The sequence below is a fragment of the Lemur catta genome, chromosome 5, assembly GCF_020740605.2.
Source record: "Lemur catta isolate mLemCat1 chromosome 5, mLemCat1.pri, whole genome shotgun sequence".
Lineage (NCBI taxonomy): Eukaryota > Metazoa > Chordata > Mammalia > Primates > Lemuridae > Lemur > Lemur catta.
This window is the reverse complement of record NC_059132.1, coordinates 97,992,533-98,016,077: the sequence shown is the minus strand read 5'-3', so window position 1 is coordinate 98,016,077 and position 23,545 is coordinate 97,992,533. Positions and strand designations below refer to the sequence as shown.

The following is a 23,545-nucleotide window of genomic DNA, read 5'->3' as shown; positions in this document are numbered from 1 at the left end:
GGGACTGTCACTGTTAGGCGAGGAGGATGGGACTAATGCGAGACAAGTTGGAGAAAACAACACAGCATGAAACAACTTGCATATAGTACAGATAATTATTCTGCATTCCAGGGAGTAGTATTAAAGTTTAATCTGTCTAGATTTGTATTTTTGAAACATCAGTCTAGCAAGAGATGTGAAGGATGGCTGGGAGAGATGAAAGTGGACGCTAAGGAGGAGCCCAAATAGAAAGCTATTTCAATTATTCAAGCAAAGAAAAATGATAAATCAAACTGAGGGTAACAGAGGAAAATGGTACAAATTCAAGAGATATTTAGGAGATAAAAGCAACAGGATGTGATGACCAGTTGGATATGGAAGATATTCAGGTGGGAAGTACCTAGCATAACTCCCTGGAAAACTGGGCAAACATCTGTACCATCAGCTAAAATGGGATGGCTGAAAAATGAGGAGACGGGGAATTCGGAGAAAGGGAATTCTAGGGCTCAAAGAAGTCTGGAAGGCAATGTGGTATAACAGAAAGAACACCAGCTCCGGAGTCCGAGATTTTGATTCAAACAGTAACTCCATAATTTTTAGCAATTAAGCAAATCATTTATCTTCTCGAAGCCCTTGGATCCTCATTTCTAATACTACTTTGAAAATTCTTAAAAGGATTAAACATTTATGTATGCTAACTCTCAGAATAAACTAGGTGCACAATAAATGGCTGGAATTGCTTTTATGATGACCTGACTGATGTGGTCCAGCTCACAGTAAGAAACAATTGGCGCTCGGGAGAAAGGGCCGGGTAGAGGCGGAGATTCAGGAGTTAGCTGCAGGCGGGGAGCAGGCGGGCAGGGCCCCGGGGGAGGAATTCCGGATCAGACCGCGTCGGGACGCGGGGCGCATCCTTAGGCCCCGGCCCGCGCCGGCACGGCGGGAGCTTGTGCCTTTTCTTTCCCGGTCCCAGCGGACCGTCACAGACAAGGCGGCGCTGCCTGCGATGAGGGGAGCCGGGAGGGCAGCACCCAGCCCAGCTCCTTGGTTTCCGCACCCGCTCCTGGCGACCCCGCTTTACGTCAGTGGAAGGAACGAATCCTCTCAGGGAACGGGACTCGACCAGCGCAGAGCCCGCCTCATCCCTTGGGTTTACCTGTAAATAATCCGTTCGGTTTAAAACCAGCTCCATGACGACTACACGGACGCGCCGGGGAGCACCAGGCAGGAAAAGGCGGGCGACAGAGACTGCCGGCGCCCAGGGCTGGGACCCCGCCGCGCAGGCCGCTCGCGCCCCCTCTGAGGGATAAACCCGGCGTCTCTGCCGCGGTTGCACAAGCTGGACGCTGGGGCAGCGGCGTTTTGCGTGACGTCAGTGCGCTCATACGAGTGGCTCCGGGACGAAGATGAAGCCCCGCCTCTTCCCCGATGCACCGCCCACTGACAGCCTGCTCCAATCAGAAGCGGAGAGGAACGAAGGACAAGCTCCCGGAAACCAGGGAAGAGCGGTTTCCACAGAGACCGGAGACGCCCTCTTGGCTTCTTACTCACTCCGGCCCTGAGCTGATCCTAGGCGTCTTTCTCCCTCTCTGTAGAGAGCGCTAATGTGAAGCCCGGGTAGATACTGACCTTTCACTCTGACAGTGGAAAGGGACGCGCAAAGAATTAGGTTCCACTGTAATAAGCGTTAGCTTCCAGCAGCAATTCTCAAACTTTCAGTCTTAGAACCCCTTTACAAGACTCTTAAAAAAACGATTGAGGACCCTAAAGACCATTTGCTTATATAAGTGATCTACTGATTATTTGCCATATTAGACATTAGAACTGAAAAAATGTTAATTTGTTTAAAAAATAAACCCATGACATAAATATCTTAATGAAACATAACTTTTCCAAAATAAAAAAAAATAATAAAATGAAACGACTGGCATTGTGTGCAAATCTATTTTCTGTCCACCTTAAAATAGTGGACAGTGGGAGTCCCAGATCTGCTGCTGCATTCCATCTATTGCTGTATGTTGTTTTTGTTTAAGTACATGAAGAAAATTTGTTCCAAACTCAACAAGTGGTAGTGTTTTGAAAGGTTAGTGGCAATGTAGAATGTAACTTCACTATATAACATCCCCCCCCCAAATCCCATCTATTAATATCACCATGCATCTCATTTAAAAAGTCAAGAAGTATTGAGAAGCTATCGAATTCACATGGTAAGCACACATTTTCCAAAATTCTAATTTGTGCTTGAAATTTAAGCATTGTAACAAATGTCAGTCGTTTTCCTCGAACTGAGGTTTCCCTCCTTGAATTCACAAGAAAATGTATGCCAAATATCCAAGTCTGAATAATCATAATTTGTCAGTAGTGCCCTCAGATAAAAATAGTGTTCCATGAAAAAAGCAGCGAGTTCAGCTAGCAATTTAATCACACAAATGCTTTTCCTTGAGACAACTAATGGATTTCAATATTCAGTAGAAGGTGTTTTATACATAGTTCCCATGTCATCACTTATAATATTAAAAAAACATGTGCTCAGGAGTTGAGACTTACAATTAACAATTTTCACTGCTTCAGAAAGAACATTTTTATATAAAATGTCAGTGCATGGCATGTAGAATATGGTGACTACTAGTACGGTTTGGAGCCACTGCTTTGGTTTATGCTTAAGCACCAGCAATATTAACCACCATTGCTTTTGTACCATCAATGCAAATGTCAACACAGTGAAAAGGCAAATAACATTTTAGTGTTGTGAAAATAGTTTCAAAATTGCAGACAGCTCTGAAATGGCCCCAGGGACCCATAGACTACTGCTGGCCCAGAATAAACCAAGATCTAACTGAGAGATGGCATTCCTTGACTCACTTTCATCAGTCCTTCCTTCGTGCACACAGCGCTCTGCCTATGGAAATACAGATGAGCTGCTTTTCTGATTTTTGTGATCTTCTAGAGGAGAGATTGCAAATGATTGTAAAACAAGAAGAATTAAACTCCTGAGAAGAGGTGCTTCTTAAGAAAAGAAATTATCCTGAAGAGGTGTCTGACAAAGTTTTCCCTAGGTCCCAGAATATTCCAGATAATTCTTTCTCTAATGCTAAAACAACATCCTATTAAAACAGACAGTACATGAAGATGGGTTAGCTATTTAGCAGTATGGGAAAAATATATCAATTTAGACACAAGAGAAAAATACTTTAGAGATAAATTTTAGAAATAAACTAAAAAATAAAGCCATAGAGGAGATAGGAGAAAAGAGAATTGTATAGAATTTTATAGAATTTTGTAGGTTGGAAGGTATATTATTAGATTGCTTTCAAGTCTATGAATCCAAGCTTCTGAAAGATTGTGAATTCCATAAAATCTAGGGTGCTATGTAAATTTAACATGGCAGGCTCTTACAAAGTCCCAAACTTTTTAAACAGTAGGAGTAAGAAGCAGTTGAAGTGTTGTTGTCTTTCTTCTAGCTGATCTTTAACTGAGAAAAGAACTAAGGAGAGTAAAGGGCTCAAAAAGGAAGAACTGTCACAAGGAAAGAAAAGCCCTGAGGCTTTGACAATCCTTTAATTAATGGTAAGCACCTAAATGTTATTTTCTAGACAAGTTGTTTTTGATACTGCTTAAATGCAACCATCTCTGAGTTGCCCCACCAACTTCTCTGGGCTCTGTTTTCCGAACTGTGCCTGTTACAACAATGGATAGGGCAAGGACTTGCTGACCCAGAGCTATCTTTATCCTCAAAAGAAGGGCTAATTCTGACAGCAGTCCCCTAAACTAATCCTCACCTTGCCCATATGCTACCATATTAATACCTTATGTCTTAGGGTGGGTTCCCTAAGAGGAAAATCTGACAAGATTTGGATGCAGTGATTCATTGAGGGGATGCTCTCAGGAGAAAGGGAGGGAAGGAAGCAGGAAAAGACAGATGAAGAAGCTAAACAAAGAATACATCTCAGCTTGAGTCTGGTTCCAGCCTAATCCCTTCAGGAGCTCTGGAGAATGAAGTGCACCAAAAAGTTGACCCCACTTGAGACAAGGGGCCAGCCTTTTTTGCCCCCACCCCAGTCAGCCCCGGGGAGGAGGAGGCATCATATCCAGGGCAAGGCTGCTTTCTTTCTGCTGAAGGCAACTCTCCTGGGGAAGTGATCAGCTGGGAACTGCACAGGAGTACCTGGGAGATGGGTGCACTGGCCCAGCAGAGGAGATCTGGGCAGGGCATCAAAGATAACAACAGCAAAAAACAAAAACAGAAACAAAAAACAAAACAAAAAAAGAAAAGTTAGCCAGGCATAATGGGGCCCACCTATAGTTCCAGCTACTCAGGAAGCTGACGCAGGAAGATCCCTTGAGCCCAGGAATTTGAGGTTGTAGTGAGCTATGGTGATGCCATCGCACTCTAGCCCAGTCAATAGAGTGAGATCCTATCTCAAAAGAAATAAAATTAAAAAAAAATAAAAATAAATTGACAGTATTCCCTATGCCTTGTCATCATATCCCCCTTCTTGGGAAAAGATCAACTAGTAAAACTGTATCAGTTTTATACAAGCATAGTAAATAAAGAAACAATAATCTGTTAAGAGTTCTATAGTAGTGAGAGGCATAGACCAAAAAAAGAAAGAAAGAAAGAATGTGTACACATGATGCAAATGCCATGAGCATGAGCTTTATCTTCATACCTCTCTGGTCTCCAGATTCCAAGGATCCTTGGCTGAATGTCCCCAGCTGGCTGAATCTGCCACTTTTTCATTCAACATTTTTCCAACCCCAAACAGGAAAATTAGTAAATACTCTGTTCCCTAGGTATAAGCAACAACTTCCACACCTGAAATCCTAGACCATACCATAAAACTAAAAACTATCATCTATTATAAAAATTCCATGTATTTACTGTTTTAATACAATGTATAGCAATATATAACAATGGAAAAATTCAGTATTTTATTCAGTTCTAAGGCATGACATAAAGTACATAAAGTTTGAAAAATGTTTAAGACACATTATTAGTATAACACAAAAGTTAATGAAATATTCTACAATGATAGCAAAAAATGTATAAAGTTCTTCTCTTAATTTGTTTTAACTCCGAAAAAAGCAGAAATTAAGAAATAATCTTTAAAGAGTTTTATGTAGTTCCATTTAGTGTTCATTTCTTCTTGTCTTCATGTCTAGAAAGGCTTCCTGTGTGATAGCCATGATTTTAAAGGTCATGTATTTAATTGGTTTTAAGGACCTATAAAACTCGTTGAGCTATGATCACAATTTGCATTCCTGTAAAACTTGACGGAACTGACTGAAGGGACTCAAGATGTTAAACATAACTCTATAAGAGATTTAAACTCAGCTGGTTAAAAAATACTTTGAGTGTTGTATAGTCTGTGACAAGACCAGGGGACTTACTGGCCTATAGCCTCTTTCCAGTGAAAGTCATGAGGCATTCTGGATATTACCGGTATTCAGCTGAGTTATGTACTAAGGCAAATACAGCTGGATCATAATCTATTTTGCATACAAAGTGGAACTGAAATCCTCTGATAATAAAAAAAAGATGTCAATCATTGTAACCACTGATGGCAAGAAATGCCTCAAAAGGAAATGAAACGCACCTGGCAATGCTTGGCCACGTCTTTCCAGGTAAACACACAGTCATGGTTCTTTCCTATTTCTTCCTACAAAGAGACCTTCCAAAACTCAGAATGGAGCTAATGGGCAAGGTATGAAGTCAGCTGCTGACACCTTATTTAGCATTAAAGTAGAGGCAGAAATTAGAAGGTTATAACAAAATAACAACCCTCCATAACCCCACCTTTAAAAAAATTCACATTACTGAAAAACAACAAATGAAAGTCTAAGACAGAAAGGAAACAGTATATATTTTAGAAAAATCTTTAATGCATTATTTTGGACAATTCTATTAAACTTAAATATGTAATGTAACCATATTTTCTATTATCCCATTTCATTGTTAAATTCTTCATTCAGGGCTCAATAGTTCTAAGATTATCAGTGACACCTAAAATTCTAAGAAAATCTCACCAAGTCATAGCTGGTTGTAAAATTTCTTCAGTTTCTATTTTTAAAAAAATCTCTTCAGCACTTAGACAAGGGGAGGTATGCTACATAGTGATGACCTTTTATTTTTATTTGTATTTTGTTGGCAGTTCAGTTGGTTTCAACATTTATTGAGCACCTACTATGTACCAGGCACTGTACTAGATGCTGGAGACACAAAGATGAATAAGACATGGTCCCAGTCCCCAAGAAGCTGGCAGTCTCTTGGAGGCAAACAGGTAGTGCAAAGATGTAGAGTTTACTCTAAAATGGATAAAAATGTCAGTAACGTAGTAATATTGGGCCTTTAAATACAATGGTATGTCATTGTTTATAATGTCAAGGCAGAGAAATAAAATGCATTTCATGATAAAACAGTAAAATCATTAAGACCTAACTTTTAAAGATTCACAGGATAAAGGTAGTTAATACTAAAAATTTACACCATAGTTTTTCAAGTATTTCATACTTAGAAATATTATTGCCCACATTTGTGCTATAGTCAAAGCCATCATTCCAGGTTGCTGCGTCATTCACATCTCAGCATGCTGGGATTGAGTTTCTCACTAAGTTTATGAATAAGAATGGCTAATTCCTCGGTTGCTTGGCTCTTGTCCTCCAAAAGTTCATAACGAAGGCTGGAGATATCTTGCTTGATTTCTTTTAATTCACCTATAGTATTAGTATTAAAAAATATATAATTGGTAATTTGCTCTTTGGATTTAGAAAAGAACAAAGAGTGAAATTCATACAATATGAATATATTTGCTTCATAAACTCTCCAAGGTAGCTATTTCAATTTTTTTCTTCAAAATGTTTAAGAAACATCTGTCTTAAAGATATATTTACCTTCACAAAAAGGTATAAAAAATAGTCCACTTACATTTTTTAATAGTAAAACTCAGCTTAAAGTGTTGTACTTTGGCTTACCCAACTTTTAACACAGGGTGGTTCTCTATTAACTGATACACAGCCATGATATCTCCTTTCTGACTACAAGGGTGTCCTTTTGTTTCCCTCATGCATAAGGGTTGACACCTACATCAACTGTCTCCCATTGCTAGGATAGCAAAGCTTTAAGCTTTACTAAAAATGAATCAATCTATTTAACAGGCAAATACTTACATAGGAGAAGTAAATTTTAAGTCAAACTTGAAGCAAGGGAAGGGAAGGAAAAAGAGCAGGGGTGTTTATTAGGAAAGGCAATGGTAATGAATTTAGAGTCAAGGAACAGAAATTAGTTTGCCTGGCACAAAAGATCAATGCATAGGGAAGTGACGAGCAGCAGTGAAATTAAGCAGTTTAGATGTGATGCCACTGGCAATGTGTAGACTCCATACTCTCAAAGAGAATAGGAGAGTTTTGGCCATTAAAATCAACAGCTCCCATAATTCAGTTTGGCAGTGTCTTAGGCATATGTAGACTACAATTAAAAACTGGAGCGGGGAGGGGAAGTAAAAAAAAAAAAACAACTGGATTCTCTTGCAAATGATTATAATATAGGTTAAGCCACTGACCTTGAAAAGTGAAAGTGGGGGCAGAAATTTACCTTGAATCTAAGAAACGATTCTTCAAATCATTGGTACTTTGACTTGGTTTTTTATAATAGAATAGCATGTAAAACACATCTTTGATGATATTTCCTTGTATCTTCATGATGCTTTAAAGTATAATTTCAGTGTTCTTCTATTATATAAAAGCCAGAACTGGCCTGGTGCGGTGGTTCATGCCTGTAATCCCAGCACTTCGGGAGGCTGAGGCAGGAGGATCGCTCAAGATCAGGAGTTCAAGACCAGCCTGAGCAAGAGCGAGACCCCGTCTCTACTAAAAATGGAAAGAAATTAGCCAGACAACTAAAAAATATATAGAAAAAATTAGCCAGGCATGGTGGTGCATGCCTGTAGTCCCAGCTACTCAGGAGGCTGAGGCAGGAGGATTGCTTGAGCCCAGGAGTTTGAGGTTGTTATGAGCTAGGCTGATGCCATGGCACACTATTCTGGGCAACAGAGTGAGACTCTGTCTCAAAAAAAAAAAAAAAAGTCAGAACCTTTTCATTTTAAGGAATTCTAACTCTTCCTCAAAAATGCACAAAAAACGTTTGTGGATTCCTTTTGTGGCAACAACAAAAAAAGTGCTGCCTTTGCATATGGCAATATAAAGGGAATAAAATGACCTAATTTGAAATACTGAGGCCGGTCTTTCATAGAAGAAATGGGTTCCCACACCACTCATAACCACTGTGGACCACCATTCTGTACCGTTGTAGACCCCCTTTCACCTCCTGCTACCATATCCTACCTTCCTTGTTCCTAAGTCATGGGGCAACTGCGCCCTACGTGTTGTATTTAGTCTGTCAATTCAGGAAACACAAATTACTCAACCTCTTTGGACATTAGCTTCCTCATTTATTGAATGAGGAGGTTGAGCTATAGGATCTACTTTGTTAATAAGAACTTTATTTAAAACATCAAATTCTCATTACTTTTCCTCTTTTGTGCAAGGGCTTAGAAAATGTTCCCTGTTTTTGATGTTGTTATGGCCATACAATTCCTCCCACTTAGTTCCCCCCCACCACCCAAGGGAGGTTATGGTACAACTGATCAGATTTCTGCTTTCTAAACTTCACTCTAATCCTGTCTCACTGAGACTGTTTCTAGGTCGCTATGATTGGATTTTTGCTGGTTTTCAATCACACATTCATAGATTTCTTTTCTGCATACACATACCATTGGATTGACTCAGATTTGTAAGGGATTCCTTGTATTAAGTGATGGCTTCCAAGCCCTCAACAATTTTACTAAGTTTAGCCTTTTCTTCCCTTATCAGTACAGGTAGATTTAGTGGCATCTCATCAGTGTTGGAAGGTATAGTTTCCATTTTTAGGGTAACTTATTTCTCCCAGTTTGATTTCTTTCCAACTCTGGGCCTGTGCTTTGATAAAAAATTTTTATAGTCCAGACAGATGCTCTGTCTCAGATATGCCTTAAAAAAAGAAGCATCCTTAAGTCAGGAGCCAAGGAGAAAAGTGAAATTCAAAAGAGAAACACCAGACCAAAAAAAAAAAAAAAATGGGTTAGAGATTTGTTTCTGGACAACAAAATACAGGTTTGTCTAAAGAGATGTAAATTCTGTTTGAGTCACTGTTTTACCTCTATCACTGGAAAAATGTTAACACTAATTTGAACTCACTAAAAACAGACTATCTTACTATTTTATGTAAGGATTTTAAGAACTCCTAGAAAGATAGCAGTCTTTGCATTCTAAGAATCAGTTAGGGTACCCTGAGTGGAGACAAATTGCCTCTGATCAACATTTTTAACAATTGTTTCTTTAAAAAGATGAAGTTTTACAAATGAGACATAAGATCCTCCCATCAATCTTGGAGGAAACCAACTGTAACCTGGGATTGTATTTTTAAAGTATGCTTCAATATGAAGTTTTCCAGGTTCATTAAGTTATAAAAGGATGTTTTTCAAATTGGAGATGCTTACCTTCATTAACTTCGTCATTTTCTTTGTCTACTTGTGCTTTCAAAACATACCGCTTTATAAGTCTTTTCATTATCTGCTGTTGGGCAAAACGAAAAGATTAGATCACCAATGATACACATAAGTACCCTGGATCCTATTTTCCAAAGAGCCTTACATACCTGTAAAACAAACAACTCAGGGGAAAAGAATTTTATGTAACTATTTACAAAAGAATTACCCAAGTTTCAGCTTAACCCCTTCTCACCTTCTACTGAGACTTACTGCATGATCCACAAACACTATTTTTTCCTCCCTTTGGCCTCAGAAATGAAAGAAGCTTTTAAAAAAAGTTAAGTTGGAAGATTTCAATTCATAGTTTCTCTTTCAACTAATGGTTTCTCGTAGAGGTGCACTGACCCTACATTATCACCTATAGACACTACCTTATTTTTCACTATTTAGAAAAATATATTAATATATGCTCTATAGAGGGAATTTGGAAAATACAAAGAACAAAAGAAATAAACAAAATCATTTATAACTCCACCACCCAAAGATAATCACCACAGTTATTCTGGTATATGTTCTTCGAATATCTTTTCCTTAAATTTTATATGCATACTAATTACTAATACTAATTACTATATGTATTATATTTTATATTTTCTAAATACCATATATTCTTTTATATTACATGTTTTCCTCTCATAGCAATATATGTTGCTACTATTCTAAATAAGTGCTCTCACAGGATAATAGCTTATATATATGGAAAAAATTAAATTGGAGCCTTAATTCATACCATGAACAGAAACATTAATTTCATGTGCATCTTTAATGTGAAAGACAAAGCTTTTGAATCCTCTAAAAAAACTATAGGAGAATATATTTATAAATTCAGGGTAGAGCTGGATTTTTGAAAAAAACAAGATAAAAAATTTTAATTACAATAGAACAGATTAATAAATTCAACTTCATCACAATTTAAAACTTCTGTATAAAGATACCATCATGAAAGTGAAAAGGCAAGCCACAGACTGGGAGAAAATATTGGTGATACTTATAACTGACAAATAATTTGGATTTAAATATATGAAGTTCTTTAAACTTCAATTCAACAAGGAAAAGTCAAATGACCTAATTTAAAAATGGACAAAATACAAACAAGTGTTTCACAGAAACAGAAATGTGAATGGTCAACAAGTTTATTAAATAATCTCAAACTCTTTTTGGGGGGAAATACAAATTATTACTAAAGGAGATACAATTTTATGTCTAATAAACAGAAAAATTAATAAATCTGATAATGCCAAGTGCTGGAAAGGATATGAATCAATGGGGACTTTTATACTTTACTGGCATGAGTGTAAATAGACAACTTTGAAAAAAATTTGGTATTATCTTTTTTTTTTTACTTTTTACATTTTTATTTAAAAATATTTTTTAGAGACAGGGTCTCAACTATGTTGGGAGGCTGGCCTCAACTCCTGGGCTCAAGGCTATCTTCCCACCTCAGTCTCCCTAGTAGCTGGAGAACCACTACACCTGGTCACAATTATCTTTTAAAGCAGAATATTTACATATCCTTTCTCCCAGAAAGTGCACTCCTTGGTATAGAGCCTAGAGAAACTTTGCACATGTGGAGGAAGAGATAACAATGTTTATAGTAACTCTATCTAAAATAGCAAAAAACTGGAAACAATCTAAACAAATATCAATAGGAAAACAGACAATTCACAGTATGTTACACAATGTAATGTCATTGTGTTCATTAATAAAATTAATGAACCACAGCCACACACAACAGTGTGGATGAATCTTAGAAGCATAATGTTGAATGAAAAATTCCAGTTGCAGAAGACTTCACAAAGTATGAAACTGTTCTTATGAAGCTCAATAACAAGTAAATCTATGTAATATATTTTTAGGAATATCTATAAATATAGTGAATTATATTTGAAAAGAAAACCAAAGCAAAAGATGAGAAACCCAAAGAGTTAGGATAGCCTCTTAGGGATTACTTCTTAGGTGGAGGCAGTGGGGTAAGGCAGGAGGTACACAAAAGTGGGTGATTGGATATCTTCCTTCCCCAAAAGAGTGAAAGCTTTTCTTTTCACTTGCTTATTTCTTATTGATTCATATTCAACTAACAACTGTTAAACACTGTATCGGGTACTTTTACTTTCATCCTTTCACTTAATTCTACAAAGAAGCTAAATTTGACTGGCATCAGTAGGTTTTGTACTATGAATTTCAGTAATCTAAAATGTGTAAATGAAGACTGATTTGGACACACATAAAGAATTCCGAAGCATAGAGTAAAATTTTAGAGAGGAAAGGTACCTTGGGAGTCATTGTTTTTCATATTTTCATACCACTCATTGTGAGACTTCCTAACAGATCACCATTACACAGCCTTGGTGTAAACACCTGTGATTGAGAGAGAGCCTACTACTTTTTCCAGACAGCCGGTCTAATCCATTTTTGGACAATTGCGGCTGTTGGAAAACAACTCCTTTGTATTGAGCCACAGTCTGCTTCACTGTACCTTCTAACCACTAGTCCAAGTTCTGCTCTTTGGGGCAACAGAATATAAATTTGCTGTTTTTCCTACTTGATTGACTTTTAAATATCCCCTCTTCTGGGTTTCCTTGGGTTCCCATACCGTTTATTTATATTTATTTCTATTTCACATGTAGGCATAGCTATTCCACACAGCCATACTGCAGTGATGTGTGAATGTTTGCTTCCTCCTCACCTCACCTGCCATTCTGCTTCAGTGGAGAGATCCTTGAAGGAATGCCTGCATCTTCGTATCCATATAACCTAAAACCATGCATAATAGGGGTTGTCTTGAATGTGCCCGGAAGCTCATTGAGTGGAATTCAATGTGAATGTCTCATTTTGCTCCCTTCAGAGAAAAATTGCCATATGCTTCCAGTAAAACCAATCCTGTAATAATAGCCTTCAGGGATTGGACCAGAGACCACCACCTGGGCCAAAGACCATCCAGCACTATCTGGGCCAAAGGTGTTCCCAAGGCAAAGCCAGCTTAATAGGTGGCTGCCAACAGGAGACACCAAAGAGAATAAGACTTAAGAACTTAACAGCACAGCTTCTGTGGACTCTTATAATAAATTCCTATTTATTCATATAGCTTAGTTTATCTGTGTGCTTTTAACTTAACATAACCAAACTAACACAGGTTTTCAATAAAACATTGTTAAAATTAGCAGAATTCAATCATAGCCATCCTTCCAAGTCTTTATGACCTTGAGAAAAACCACCTCTATTGCTTCTCGGCCTTTTGGCTAAGATCAAATAAGAAAAAACACCCTCAGTTTTTAAGACAATTCTTTACACACAAAGAACTATCTCAGCATGCCATTAATAATTTATTTTAGAATAAATACTGTCATTGATCAAAGCATTTTTGAACCTCTTCCTCTGCTGCCCCTTGAGGCACATTTGAATCTTTGTCTTTGAAGAAATTGTTTTGGAGGAAAAACCTTCAGTTGGATGTAAAACACACAAAGTGATGACCCTGTTGGTGGTGGCTATGTTTTTTTTGAAGTTGGATGCAACTATTTTTGAAAAAAACGTAAAGGCATGGCATCATGCCATGTTAATATGAATAATTAACTGAGTTCAGAAACTAGAAAGTAATGAAACACTTTTGTGTCTTATGAACTAATTATAAAAGTATTCTTTAAAGATGTTCTAAAAATGTTCAGAGTTGTGATAGCACTATTAGAATTAGTGTATCCCAGGGATTACACTCTGAAGGAAAATCCCCATTTAGCAGACTACACTCTGGAATTTTTTAAAGGTAAGTTTTGTCTATTATAATCACACTGCATGAAACAAAAATCAGTAACAACTAAACAATTGTTATCACTCATTGCCATGGACTGAATGTTTTGTCCATCCCAAATTCATGTGTCGAAATCTTAACCCCTAAAGTGATGGTATTAGAAGGTGATTAAGTCATGAGGGTGGAGCTCTCATGAAGGGGATTAGTGCCCTTATAAAAGAAACCCTTGGGTTTGTGCTTCCCCAGGCCATGGTCACTCATTGGCTCAGAATAAACCTCTTTAAATATTTTGGCAGAATTTGGTTTTTCCATTGTCATTTGTTTGACTTTTGTTTTAAACTACAATAATTAAAATAACGTAGTTCTATAGCATGAATAGTTAGATTAGTGGAACAGAATGGAAAGCCTAGAAATAAACTTAAATATAAACAGGAATTTAGTAAATGATAAAAGTGGCATTTAAAATCAATAGGTTTTTCAACACACCCAGATCTGTAATCATCTGGAAAAAAATATATTTGGATATTTTATTCTATGTGAATAAAATATTTTCATGTAGAAAGTAAAAGTACTAAAGAAATATGGGTTAAAAGTTACTACATAATCTCATATTGGGGAAGATCTTTCCAAATAGTACACAAAACCTGAAGCCATGAGAAATTTGTAAAACTAACTATACAAAAATAAAAAAGCTGTGGATGGGGAAAAAACTGCTTAAATATTAAAAAGACACACAACAAATTGGTGGAAAATTTCTCAACTCCTATCAAAAGCTGATATTCTTGAAATATAAAAAATTCATCTTAATTGATAACAAAAATCCATCAAGAAAAGCAAATATATATTGAGTCATAAGTATATAGAACATTAAACATAAAATGAAGGTCAAGTTCATTCATGATAAGGAATGCAAAGCAAAACGATTTTCACCTATCTGGCTAAGATAAAACCTTTGGTAACACATTATTGGTAAATTGAGGATGAAATGGGCACTCTCATACATTTATTGTAAGAATGTAAATTGGTACAAGTTCCATCGATACCAGTTTGATAACAGCTAAAAAATAAAAATTCACATATACTTTAACCAGAAAAGTCTATAACATTCTGAAATGTTATGTATACAAGATTACTTATTGCAGTATTGCTTATAATAGCTAAATACTGACAATATATTCTATGTCCATCAATAGAAGAATGAATAAATAAAGTACAACCATATAACGTAATATAAACACAAGCTTAAAAGCAAGGCTTTGACAATCAGTGTGCCAAGCACTTGTGCAGAATTTCCTGCTCTTAAGAAAACTATATAAAGAAGAGGACTGTACCCATTAATTGACATCACCAATACATTATAAATTCCTTGATCCTCATGTCTGTGACCTTACACACATGAGAAATTTAAAGATTTGATGTTCAAAATGACCAACCAGATGAAAAATAAAGAAATATAATCTCTTCTGAGTTGGAGAATAGTGTTCAACTGTCATATCCAATATCAAAATGCAAAAGATATTTTAAAATAGTGCTGATGAAACAGTGTAGCCTAACAAGCCATTTAAAAAGTGGATCACCTCAAGGAAAAACCTGGAGAGATGCTATCAGGTTTTCCTACTGTGAGAGCATTATTCATTCTCATATACCCTGTATCTCCCACTGTTTTCTCCAGCTTAAGGTATACCTAAGTGTTCTTTGGAAATTGTAGCAACAGTTTATTTTCAATATTGCAAAAGAAACTCTTCTCACCCAGCTAAAAAAAAAAGGGGTGGGGGCTTGGACTCTGTTCTAAAAGCCCCTCCAACTACTATTTTCTCATTTCCTCTGTTCTGTACTATTCTCATAGTACATTTGAAGAATATAATTCTACTCACTATACATACATACATACACACACACACACACACACACACACACACACACACGGAACCACAGACAGATCAAGAGATATGACTAATGAATGCTTACCTGATAACGTGTTGGCTGATTGAGAATGCTGTTAAAACTGTGTGATTCAAAAACTCTTGAGTTAGACTGAGTGAAGAGGTTTAACTAGGAAAAAATACAATTAACCTAGTAAATCAGAATACATTCATTTGGAATCAAAAATATAATCCACTTTATTCTCCTTGATAATTTATCTGGAGTCAACATTTCCAAGGAACATTTTGTGCAAGCTGAGTTTTAGAAGTGATTTGATATAATCCCAAAGGTAAAAATTAATGTGAGTAATATGCTTACATTTACCAAAATGTTGGCAAGATGTACTACTATAGTAGAAATGTTTAATTGAAAATATATGTTAAAAAGTTGGCTCATACTAAATAATTTTTCCTGGGGACCTTGTGGAGTTTATCAAAATGTACTCATGGCATCTAGAAGGTGAAGTTTCACAGAAGCAGTTCAATCTGATCATGAGCCTAAGTTCTCCTAGACTTCAACAGAAGCACACTATACGTGCAGCTGGTCCCCTCTGTTATTCTGTAGCCCTACAGTATTAGCCAAAATAACACATCGTCCAAAGGATCCTGGCCTTCTACTGAGCCCAGTTCACAGCTTTGGAGAGAGTTGCACTAAAGAATTTTGATTTTCATTTCTTTTCTCTCTTTTTCTTTTTAGGTTTAGCTTTTGAGCGGGTAAGAAGAGAAAGTAAGAGCACACACAGGTACTGTCTACTCTTCATGTATATGAACAGGGACTGCCTCTTATTTCTGGGTAAGCTGCCACCTATAAAGTGTGATGCAAAGGCAGGGCTCCTTGTCCAAAAAGACCTGACTTCCCACTCTTATAACTCAGGAAGGTGTGGGATGCTAGGGAGGAAGGAAGTGGCATTGATAGGCGAGGAGCCTCCTAACTTTGTTCTCTTAAAATTGTGCCAGGAGAAGGTAATTCTCGTAGACGCCACTGGAGGTCAGTATCTGACTGTTGACTGAGGTTAGCTGTGTAGGTTAGCTAGGAAGGTTTCTTGAGGCTCCTTCCTCTCTCTTCTAAAAAAGAAAAATAGAATTTCTCCAAATTTCTACCACATTCAAGATACAGAGAGTATCTATGGATAGTATTAAAGAGATTTAAACAGCTCTATGTACAATTTAAAGGATGAAATCAAAACGGCCGTTTCCCCAGCCGTGGGAGGCCTGCAGGACGCGGGCCTCCCGAGAGGCGGCGCTCGCGCTCCTGCCGTTTCCAGGCTCTCCGAGCCAAGCTAGTCTCTCCGTCAGGGGCGCCGCGCAGGCAGGACGGGACAGCCCAAATGGAAAGCTTCCCCCACGTTTCCTTCAGAGGGGTCTAGGTAGCCTCCAGCCAAGTGGGTGTGCCCTTCTCAGCCTGATTTTTAGCATTTCCGCTTCTACATTACGACAGTATCGGGAATGAAGCCAGTGAAGCCTGCTGCTACCGAAAGGAAACCTCAAGGTGTGTTCCGTGAAGCGCGAGAGCCGTGCGCGTCCACACTCGAGAGACCTCCTTTTTAGTAGTAAAGCCGCAGTTAATAAGTCCGCCGAAGAACACGGCTTCTTCAAAAACAAAGTCAATTTCCGCAGCGGGAGCTGCCCAGCCACCCTGCAGCTGAAGGTAGGGCGTGTGGGGGGTCCACCAAGGCTGCACTCAGCGGAGACAGCTGGGCCCTGATGCCAGCAAACTTGAACTGCACACCTGCCCTGCCGAGGCCAGCTTTCGTGATCTTGCACAAGGGGGTTACTGGAATGGTCTCAGCTGTCTGTTCTGTCAAATGAGAGTAATGATGATACGTACCTCACAGCATTGCAGGAGGTTCAAATGTGCCATAAAGCACTTTGTAAAGTGTGAATGAAGAAAGGTACTGATACTTGTTAAGGCTCGAACTTTGTGTTTTCTCATATAATCTTCATCATAACCCTAAAAAGTTCTCTTTCAGGTGAGACGATTAAGGATCAGAGTGGTGAAGTGATTTATCCATGTTACTTGCTAATAAGTCATGGGGATCAGAATTTAAATCCGGGTTTAACACCAAGGCTCTCTTCCTTACATTGTACTGCTTCCGACTGCATACACATGAGGTATTATTTTAAATCATGGGCTGTCACAGCCAATCACTGCCTTGTAACCTAATAGCCTGTAAAGCCCCAATCCAGGTCAAACAAAAAAAGATTTAAAAGGTGGCTTTCTTATACAATAAGATTCTAGAGTATTACAAATCTTGAAAACGCATATCTATCTTAAAAAGCAACAAATTAAGTCGCATTAATCCTGTATTTTTTTCCCCCAGCTTCGACTGAGAAAAATATCTACCTTTGCTCAGGAAGGCCTATTCTTTATGGAGATAACATTGATATCCTCTGGGCTTCTACGGGTATTACAGCTACAGACCATTTTCACAATTTTAGGCAAAAATTATATATTTTACATATATAATCTTTTTTAGGAGACAGGGTCTTACTCTGTTGCCCAGGCTGAAGTGCAGTGGTGGAATCATAGCTCACTGCAGCCTTGAACTCCTGGGCTCAAGTGATCGTTCCACCTCAGCCACCCAAGTACCTAGGACTACAGGCGTGTGGCACCATGCTCAACCCCAAAATTATATTTTAGCCCCACACATTTGCTCCTACCTGCCTCGTTCCCTGTTATTTGAGGTTTGCCCATATCCTTCTGTCTCCTCTACCAATTCTATCTCTGAAAATTAAGTTCACGATAATAAAGTGCCATCATGAAAATTATCTTCTTTGTTAAAATTAAAGTATGACTCAACTGGGACAATTCAAGGGTAAACCACTCTTTCTTATTTATAAAGAGGTATTTATAGTTATTTGAGGATGCTCTTAGGCCTGTATCTATTTTATGACACTAAAGGAAAAAGATCATTTAGTTCAGTAAAGGGTTTGTATAAAAAAAGGAGAACATGGTGGTGGTGAACTACACCTATACCAAGGGGAAATTGGAGGTTAAAACTATTTAACTTCAGCATAACAGATGAGAAGCATGGAACACACAAAAACAAAGTGTTTTCTAACAATAACCTTTCTGGTAACTTTTAACAAGTTAAAGAAGTTTTTTGGTTTGTTTTTAATCTGGTAGTTTACATGAGGTTCTGATCCAAAGCAGGGCATAGACTAAGTGATTTCTCGAAACATTATGAAGATATTAAGTATTAGTCTATGAAAGACTATGGAATGGACAGTTACTTCCAACATCTTCTAAGTTCACATATAAGAGTTATTGAACAAACATCAAAAGACAAGGAAAAAGAGACAAAACATTTATTTTAAGGTCTTGGTAAGTTTTTGATACCTACCCTGGACTTTGAGTTACCCATTCCCATTTCTATATCCTTCTGAAGCCTTCTCCTTCTGCATTTGGGAAAGTTAACGATTCGCATGATGAAATAAACAAATGATTTTGGACTAGGAACTAGACTGAAGGGTGGAGGTAATGTTTTGCCATCATCAAAATAGGATAACCAAAGTTTTGAACGAGCAAACTTCCATTCCACGTCACTGTCATCCTGTGTCACAAAAACAGAAAAGAAATAACTAATTTTAGAAATTAAACATTCTAGTAACTGATGCCCGCAAGTTCTTACAATGAATCTAAACTATGTTTTTGAAAGAGGTGACTTATACACATTTATCTACATATAACTCAATAGGCCTACATAATATTCTCATTTTTCAAATAAAAAGACACTCATTTTTTAAATTTTTCTCTTCTTTATGCCTCTGTCTATACCCACTGAAATTTAACCAGAATTTCCAGTCCGTCATCCAAAAGCAAAGCAAAAAGACAAGAAAAATCAGAGGCCAGGAAGAATAGAAAGGTTAATTCCTCCCTTCAGCTCCTACCCCAGCCAATTATGCAAGTTCAACAGCAGTTCCCCACTCTCTACCCACCCTCCCTCCTCGTCTAGACCCACCCAAGTCAGGCTGTACACACAGCATATTATACTTCAAGGGCAAAGGAAAAAAAAATGGTACTCAGAAGAATTGCTTTTTGGAGTTTATGTGTCTGCCACATATCCCCAAATGTCACATAAGTGCCTCAGTAGCCTAGACCTGTCTTACATATCCTTCTATCCTCAGTGCTGCCCATGGTAACAGGCATAACCACCCTAAGTGACAGAGGAAGTGAACTGGAGGGGCCCATGGGTGGAGGAAGCTGGCTCACGCAGTTCACACAGCCCAGACGCCCATCACCACCCCCAAGCAGACGTTCAGAGTACCAGGGTTTTTATTTACGAAGGACCTGACTTCTGCTTTGAGAACACAATATTATGAGTTTGTAAAACACACAAAGATTTGGTGGAGTTAACAAACAGCAAAGCACTAAAAAGATACTGAACACTAAACTGGAGGACATAAGAAAACATATCTACAACAATGAAGAAGGGTCCCAAACCAAGCCTAATCCTCAACCAAAAGAATACTAAACATTCTAAATGGATAAAGAACGTCATCAATCTTTGCCAAGCATTTCGTAATTCTTCTACCAGGAAGAATTGGTTGGCTGGCTAACCAAGGAGAGAATAATTTCCCTACGGCCAATACTTCTTCTAGCCACTAATTTCAAAACTTCTGAAATACACCCTGAGAGAAGGCAGAGTGGTAGTAAATTCAGGAGTACCCCCGTGGTGCTCCTAGAAGACACTAGAAAGTGTGTGACTACCTATCCAGGTGGCAAACACAGGGAAAGGTCCAGGCTCCCTCTGCTTGGATATAAGCCTCTTTGTCACGTGAGCTGGAACTCCAGCACAGCCTACAGAAGCAGATGTAGCATGTTATCAGAATGGGAAGACAAGCATAGACGCCATGGATAGAAAACAGGTTTACCTCAATTTCTTGATATGAGCTATTAATCATAGCAATTAGCATGTTGAGTAAAACGACCACCATAGTTACATTGTATATTCCATAAAGAACGTATCCAATATTCTCTATGAATTTGTGATCATATTTGAGCACAACGGAAGTCACTTCAGACAACCCAAATATTGACCAAAATAAAGTCTTGAAACTTTCTTCTACACTGTTGAAAAAATAAGGTACAAGGTAAGTAAATTAACAGTTTTCAGTATTAAAAAGTCAAAAGTAAAAACAAGTTAGGGTCTGACTACTTTACAGATGTAAAATGCCATCATAAAATACTCCAAGAATAGAATTATTTTGCTATGAACATTTAACAGAAATTATTCTCCCAAGTTTCCAGGAACTGGTGATTAAATGGTGCCAATGCCTAGCTTTTCTGAAGTTATCCTCAAGTGAAAATTCTCCAAACTCAGCAGGAGAAAGCTGAAGTCATATCACAATGCCCATTCCCTTCTCCTAGAAGGATGGAAGTTTGGGGTTTGATTTTGCAGGTGGTTTAGAAATTTAAATCCAGTTTTCTGGAGTATAACAAGGTTGGGATTAAAATTATCTATCCACTTCAAAAAATGTACAAACATATTCTTTGCAGCATCATTTGCAGTAGGAAAGAATGAAAATAATTTAAATATCCATCAATAGAAGGCAGGCTAAATAACTCTGCTACATCCATACAATGGAATGCTATGCAGACATTGGGGGGAAATGAGACAAATTGATCTTCACATGTTTATATAAAATTATATCCAAGATATTATATTAAGTGAAAAATAACATACAGCAAGTGTGAAATATTCTATTACTTGAATAAAAAAGAAGGGTATACAAATACTTATATTCTTGTTTATGTAAAAAATATCTCTGGAAGTATCCAAAAGAAACCATTGCCTCTGGGAACTTGGGAGGCTCAGGTGGGAAGATTGCTTGAGGCCAAGAGTTTGAGACCAGCCTGGGCAACACAGAAAGACCAGTTTCTGAAAAACATTTAAAAAATTAGCTAGTATGGATGCATATGCTTGTAGTCCCAGCTCCTCAGGAGGCTGAAGCAGGAGGATAGCTTGAGCCCAGAAGTTTGAGCTGCAGTGAGCTATGATCTCACCCCTGCACTCCAGCCGGGGCGACAGAGTGAGACCCGTCTCTAGGAAGAAAAAAGAAGAAAGAAAGAAAGAAACCACTGCCTCTGGGAACTAAGGAGAACTAGGAGACTAGGCCAAGGTGGAGAGAAGGACAGGCTTTTCCCTATAGACACCTCTCTCTCTATTGGAATTTTTGTCACAAGAATATATTACCTACCTAGAAATAATACTTAACTAGAAATGAAAGACTCCTGTTCTTTCCCTTTAATTTACATAATCGACTTCCTGATTCTTCTATCACAACAATTAGCACTTAGGCTCTCATCAGACTAATTACCTACTTTTGTCCTTTAAATCTGTGGTCCCTAACTCCCTCCTCCCCAGCACCTGCACTGTCTGTGGCCTATTAAGAACCGGCCCGCACAGCAGTCGGTGAGCGGTAGGAGAGCTGGAGGGAAGTTTCCTCTGTATTTGCAGTTCATATCACCGCCTGAGCTCCGCCTCCTGTCAGATCAGCAGTGGCATTAGATTCTTATTGCAGCTCGACCCCTACTGTAAACTGCATGTGTGAGGGATCTAGGTTGCAGCTCCTTATGAGAATCTAATGCCTGATGATCTGAGGTGGAGCTGAGGCGGTGATGCTAGCGCTGGGGAGCAGCTGCAAATACAGATTATCATTAGCAGAGAGGTTTGACTGCACAGAGACCATAATAAATCAATTGCTTGCAGACACATATCAAAATCCTATCAGTGAGTAGCAAGTGACAATGTAATAATAAAGTGCACAATAAATGTAATGCACTTGAATCATTCCAAAACCAATCTGTGGAAAAATTGTCTTCCATGAAATGGTCCCTGATGCCAATAAGGCTTGGGACTGCTGCTTTAAATGACCTTTGGCAACACATATTTGGCTGGTTTTGTCTTACAACCAACCAAGTTGTAATCGTTGATCTGTGAACCAAATAAATAATCCTTAAATAGTGACACAGATAAAATTCCATTATAAAGAAAGGTTCAAAATAAGTCTTTTTTCCAGAGAAAGATTTGTGGAAATAGTACTTTTTAAAATTTGTTATAGCAGATTCTAAATAACAATGAATTCTATAGATTTGTAGGTTTAAGTGCTAGCTTATTTATTAATTTATTCATTCAACAGATATTGATGGAGCACTTATTATTATGTTCTAGAAATTTTGCTAGACCCTGGGGACAGAGAGTTGAATAGAAAGGTTTCTGTTTCTGCAGAGTTACTCTTTATTACGGAACATTTGATAGCATGATGTTATAGCACAGATGCTGATAGGGGACTAAGGAAAACCATAAGCTCTTTGTTCCTGACATTTATTTAACTGTATCACAAAATTCTCTTGCTCCTTCCTCTTGCTCCTTGGCAAACCTTCCTGCCACTAACTTCTCTTCAGATCTATATGGAGTACATGTGTGTGCATGAGGGAAAAAAAGGAAAGGACACTGGCAGTTCTGAGCTCCTACTGTGGGCAAGAGGCTTTATATAACTTAACTTACATAATCCTCACAACGACCTCATTTAAACCTTATCGTGCTTATTTTAAAAATAAGGAAATTGACACTGAGAAATGTTCAGTAACTTAACCAAAGGCCACAGCTAGAAACTAGCAGAGAATGCATTCAAATCCAGGTTTGCCTGATTTCCCAGCCTATGTTCTTTCCACCACATCAGGCTGCCATTTTCTGAAACAAAATAGTGAGGCAAATGTAATGTATAAACTGAGTTACCATAGAGTTAAAAGGAGGAAGGGAGCAAAGGTGGCATTGGGTGTAGGATCATTCTGTCCTTTCTCCACTGGGTTAAAACAGATTTTTTTCTTCATTACAATAAAATGAGTTTCAAGTCTCTTTCACCTCTAAGACCTGTTCTATATTAATTATTTTAAAAAGTCATTTCAGAATCTATGCCTGCAAGGACTTGATATTCTACTATAGTCAACAGGGAACTTATTAAGTGTGTAGTTTGTTTCCAGTTGTTACATTTTAGGGAACAAAAGGAGAACGGGGAGGGTTTATGATCTCCCCACTTGGAAGGACCCCAACACGGAGAGAGTGCCCCATCTCTGTGACAGCCAAACACCAATGGCTGAGAAAGGCCCTCACAATCTCCATGTCTCCATGTTGAAGGATCTTAAAGGGACCATGACTAAGGAAGTTTAATCAAGGAAGACTTCATGGAGGAGGTGAGTCTTCAGTGCAGAAACCAGTATGACCAAAGGAAGGAAGTGGCATTACCGTTCCAGTGGCCTGTAAAACATTTAGCAATAATTTCCTCTCACTCAACTCCCTGTATTGATCAGTGAA

General features: G+C 38.1%; 2 protein-coding genes across 2 annotated transcripts in view; both read right to left on the bottom strand.

Moving 5' to 3' along the window:
- Positions 1–1,344, bottom strand: part of BBS7 (Bardet-Biedl syndrome 7) — a 39,294-nt gene extending 37,950 nt beyond the window's left edge. Inside the window, exon 1 of the mRNA XM_045552331.1 lies at positions 1,136–1,344. Within this exon, the coding sequence (XP_045408287.1) occupies positions 1,136–1,171 (36 nt within the window). The 5' untranslated portion in view covers positions 1,172–1,344. The remainder of the gene's footprint in view (positions 1–1,135) is intronic.
- Positions 1,345–6,082: 4,738 nt separating this feature from the next.
- The window catches only part of TRPC3 (transient receptor potential cation channel subfamily C member 3), a 60,877-nt gene continuing 43,414 nt past the window's right edge, over positions 6,083–23,545 (bottom strand). Inside the window, exons 8-12 of the mRNA XM_045552330.1 lie at positions 20,103–20,298; positions 18,572–18,781; positions 15,274–15,357; positions 9,513–9,588; positions 6,083–6,693 (exon numbers count right to left, since the gene is read on the bottom strand). Of these exons, the coding sequence (XP_045408286.1) occupies positions 6,551–6,693; positions 9,513–9,588; positions 15,274–15,357; positions 18,572–18,781; positions 20,103–20,298 (709 nt within the window). The 3' untranslated portion in view covers positions 6,083–6,550. The remainder of the gene's footprint in view (positions 6,694–9,512; positions 9,589–15,273; positions 15,358–18,571; positions 18,782–20,102; positions 20,299–23,545) is intronic.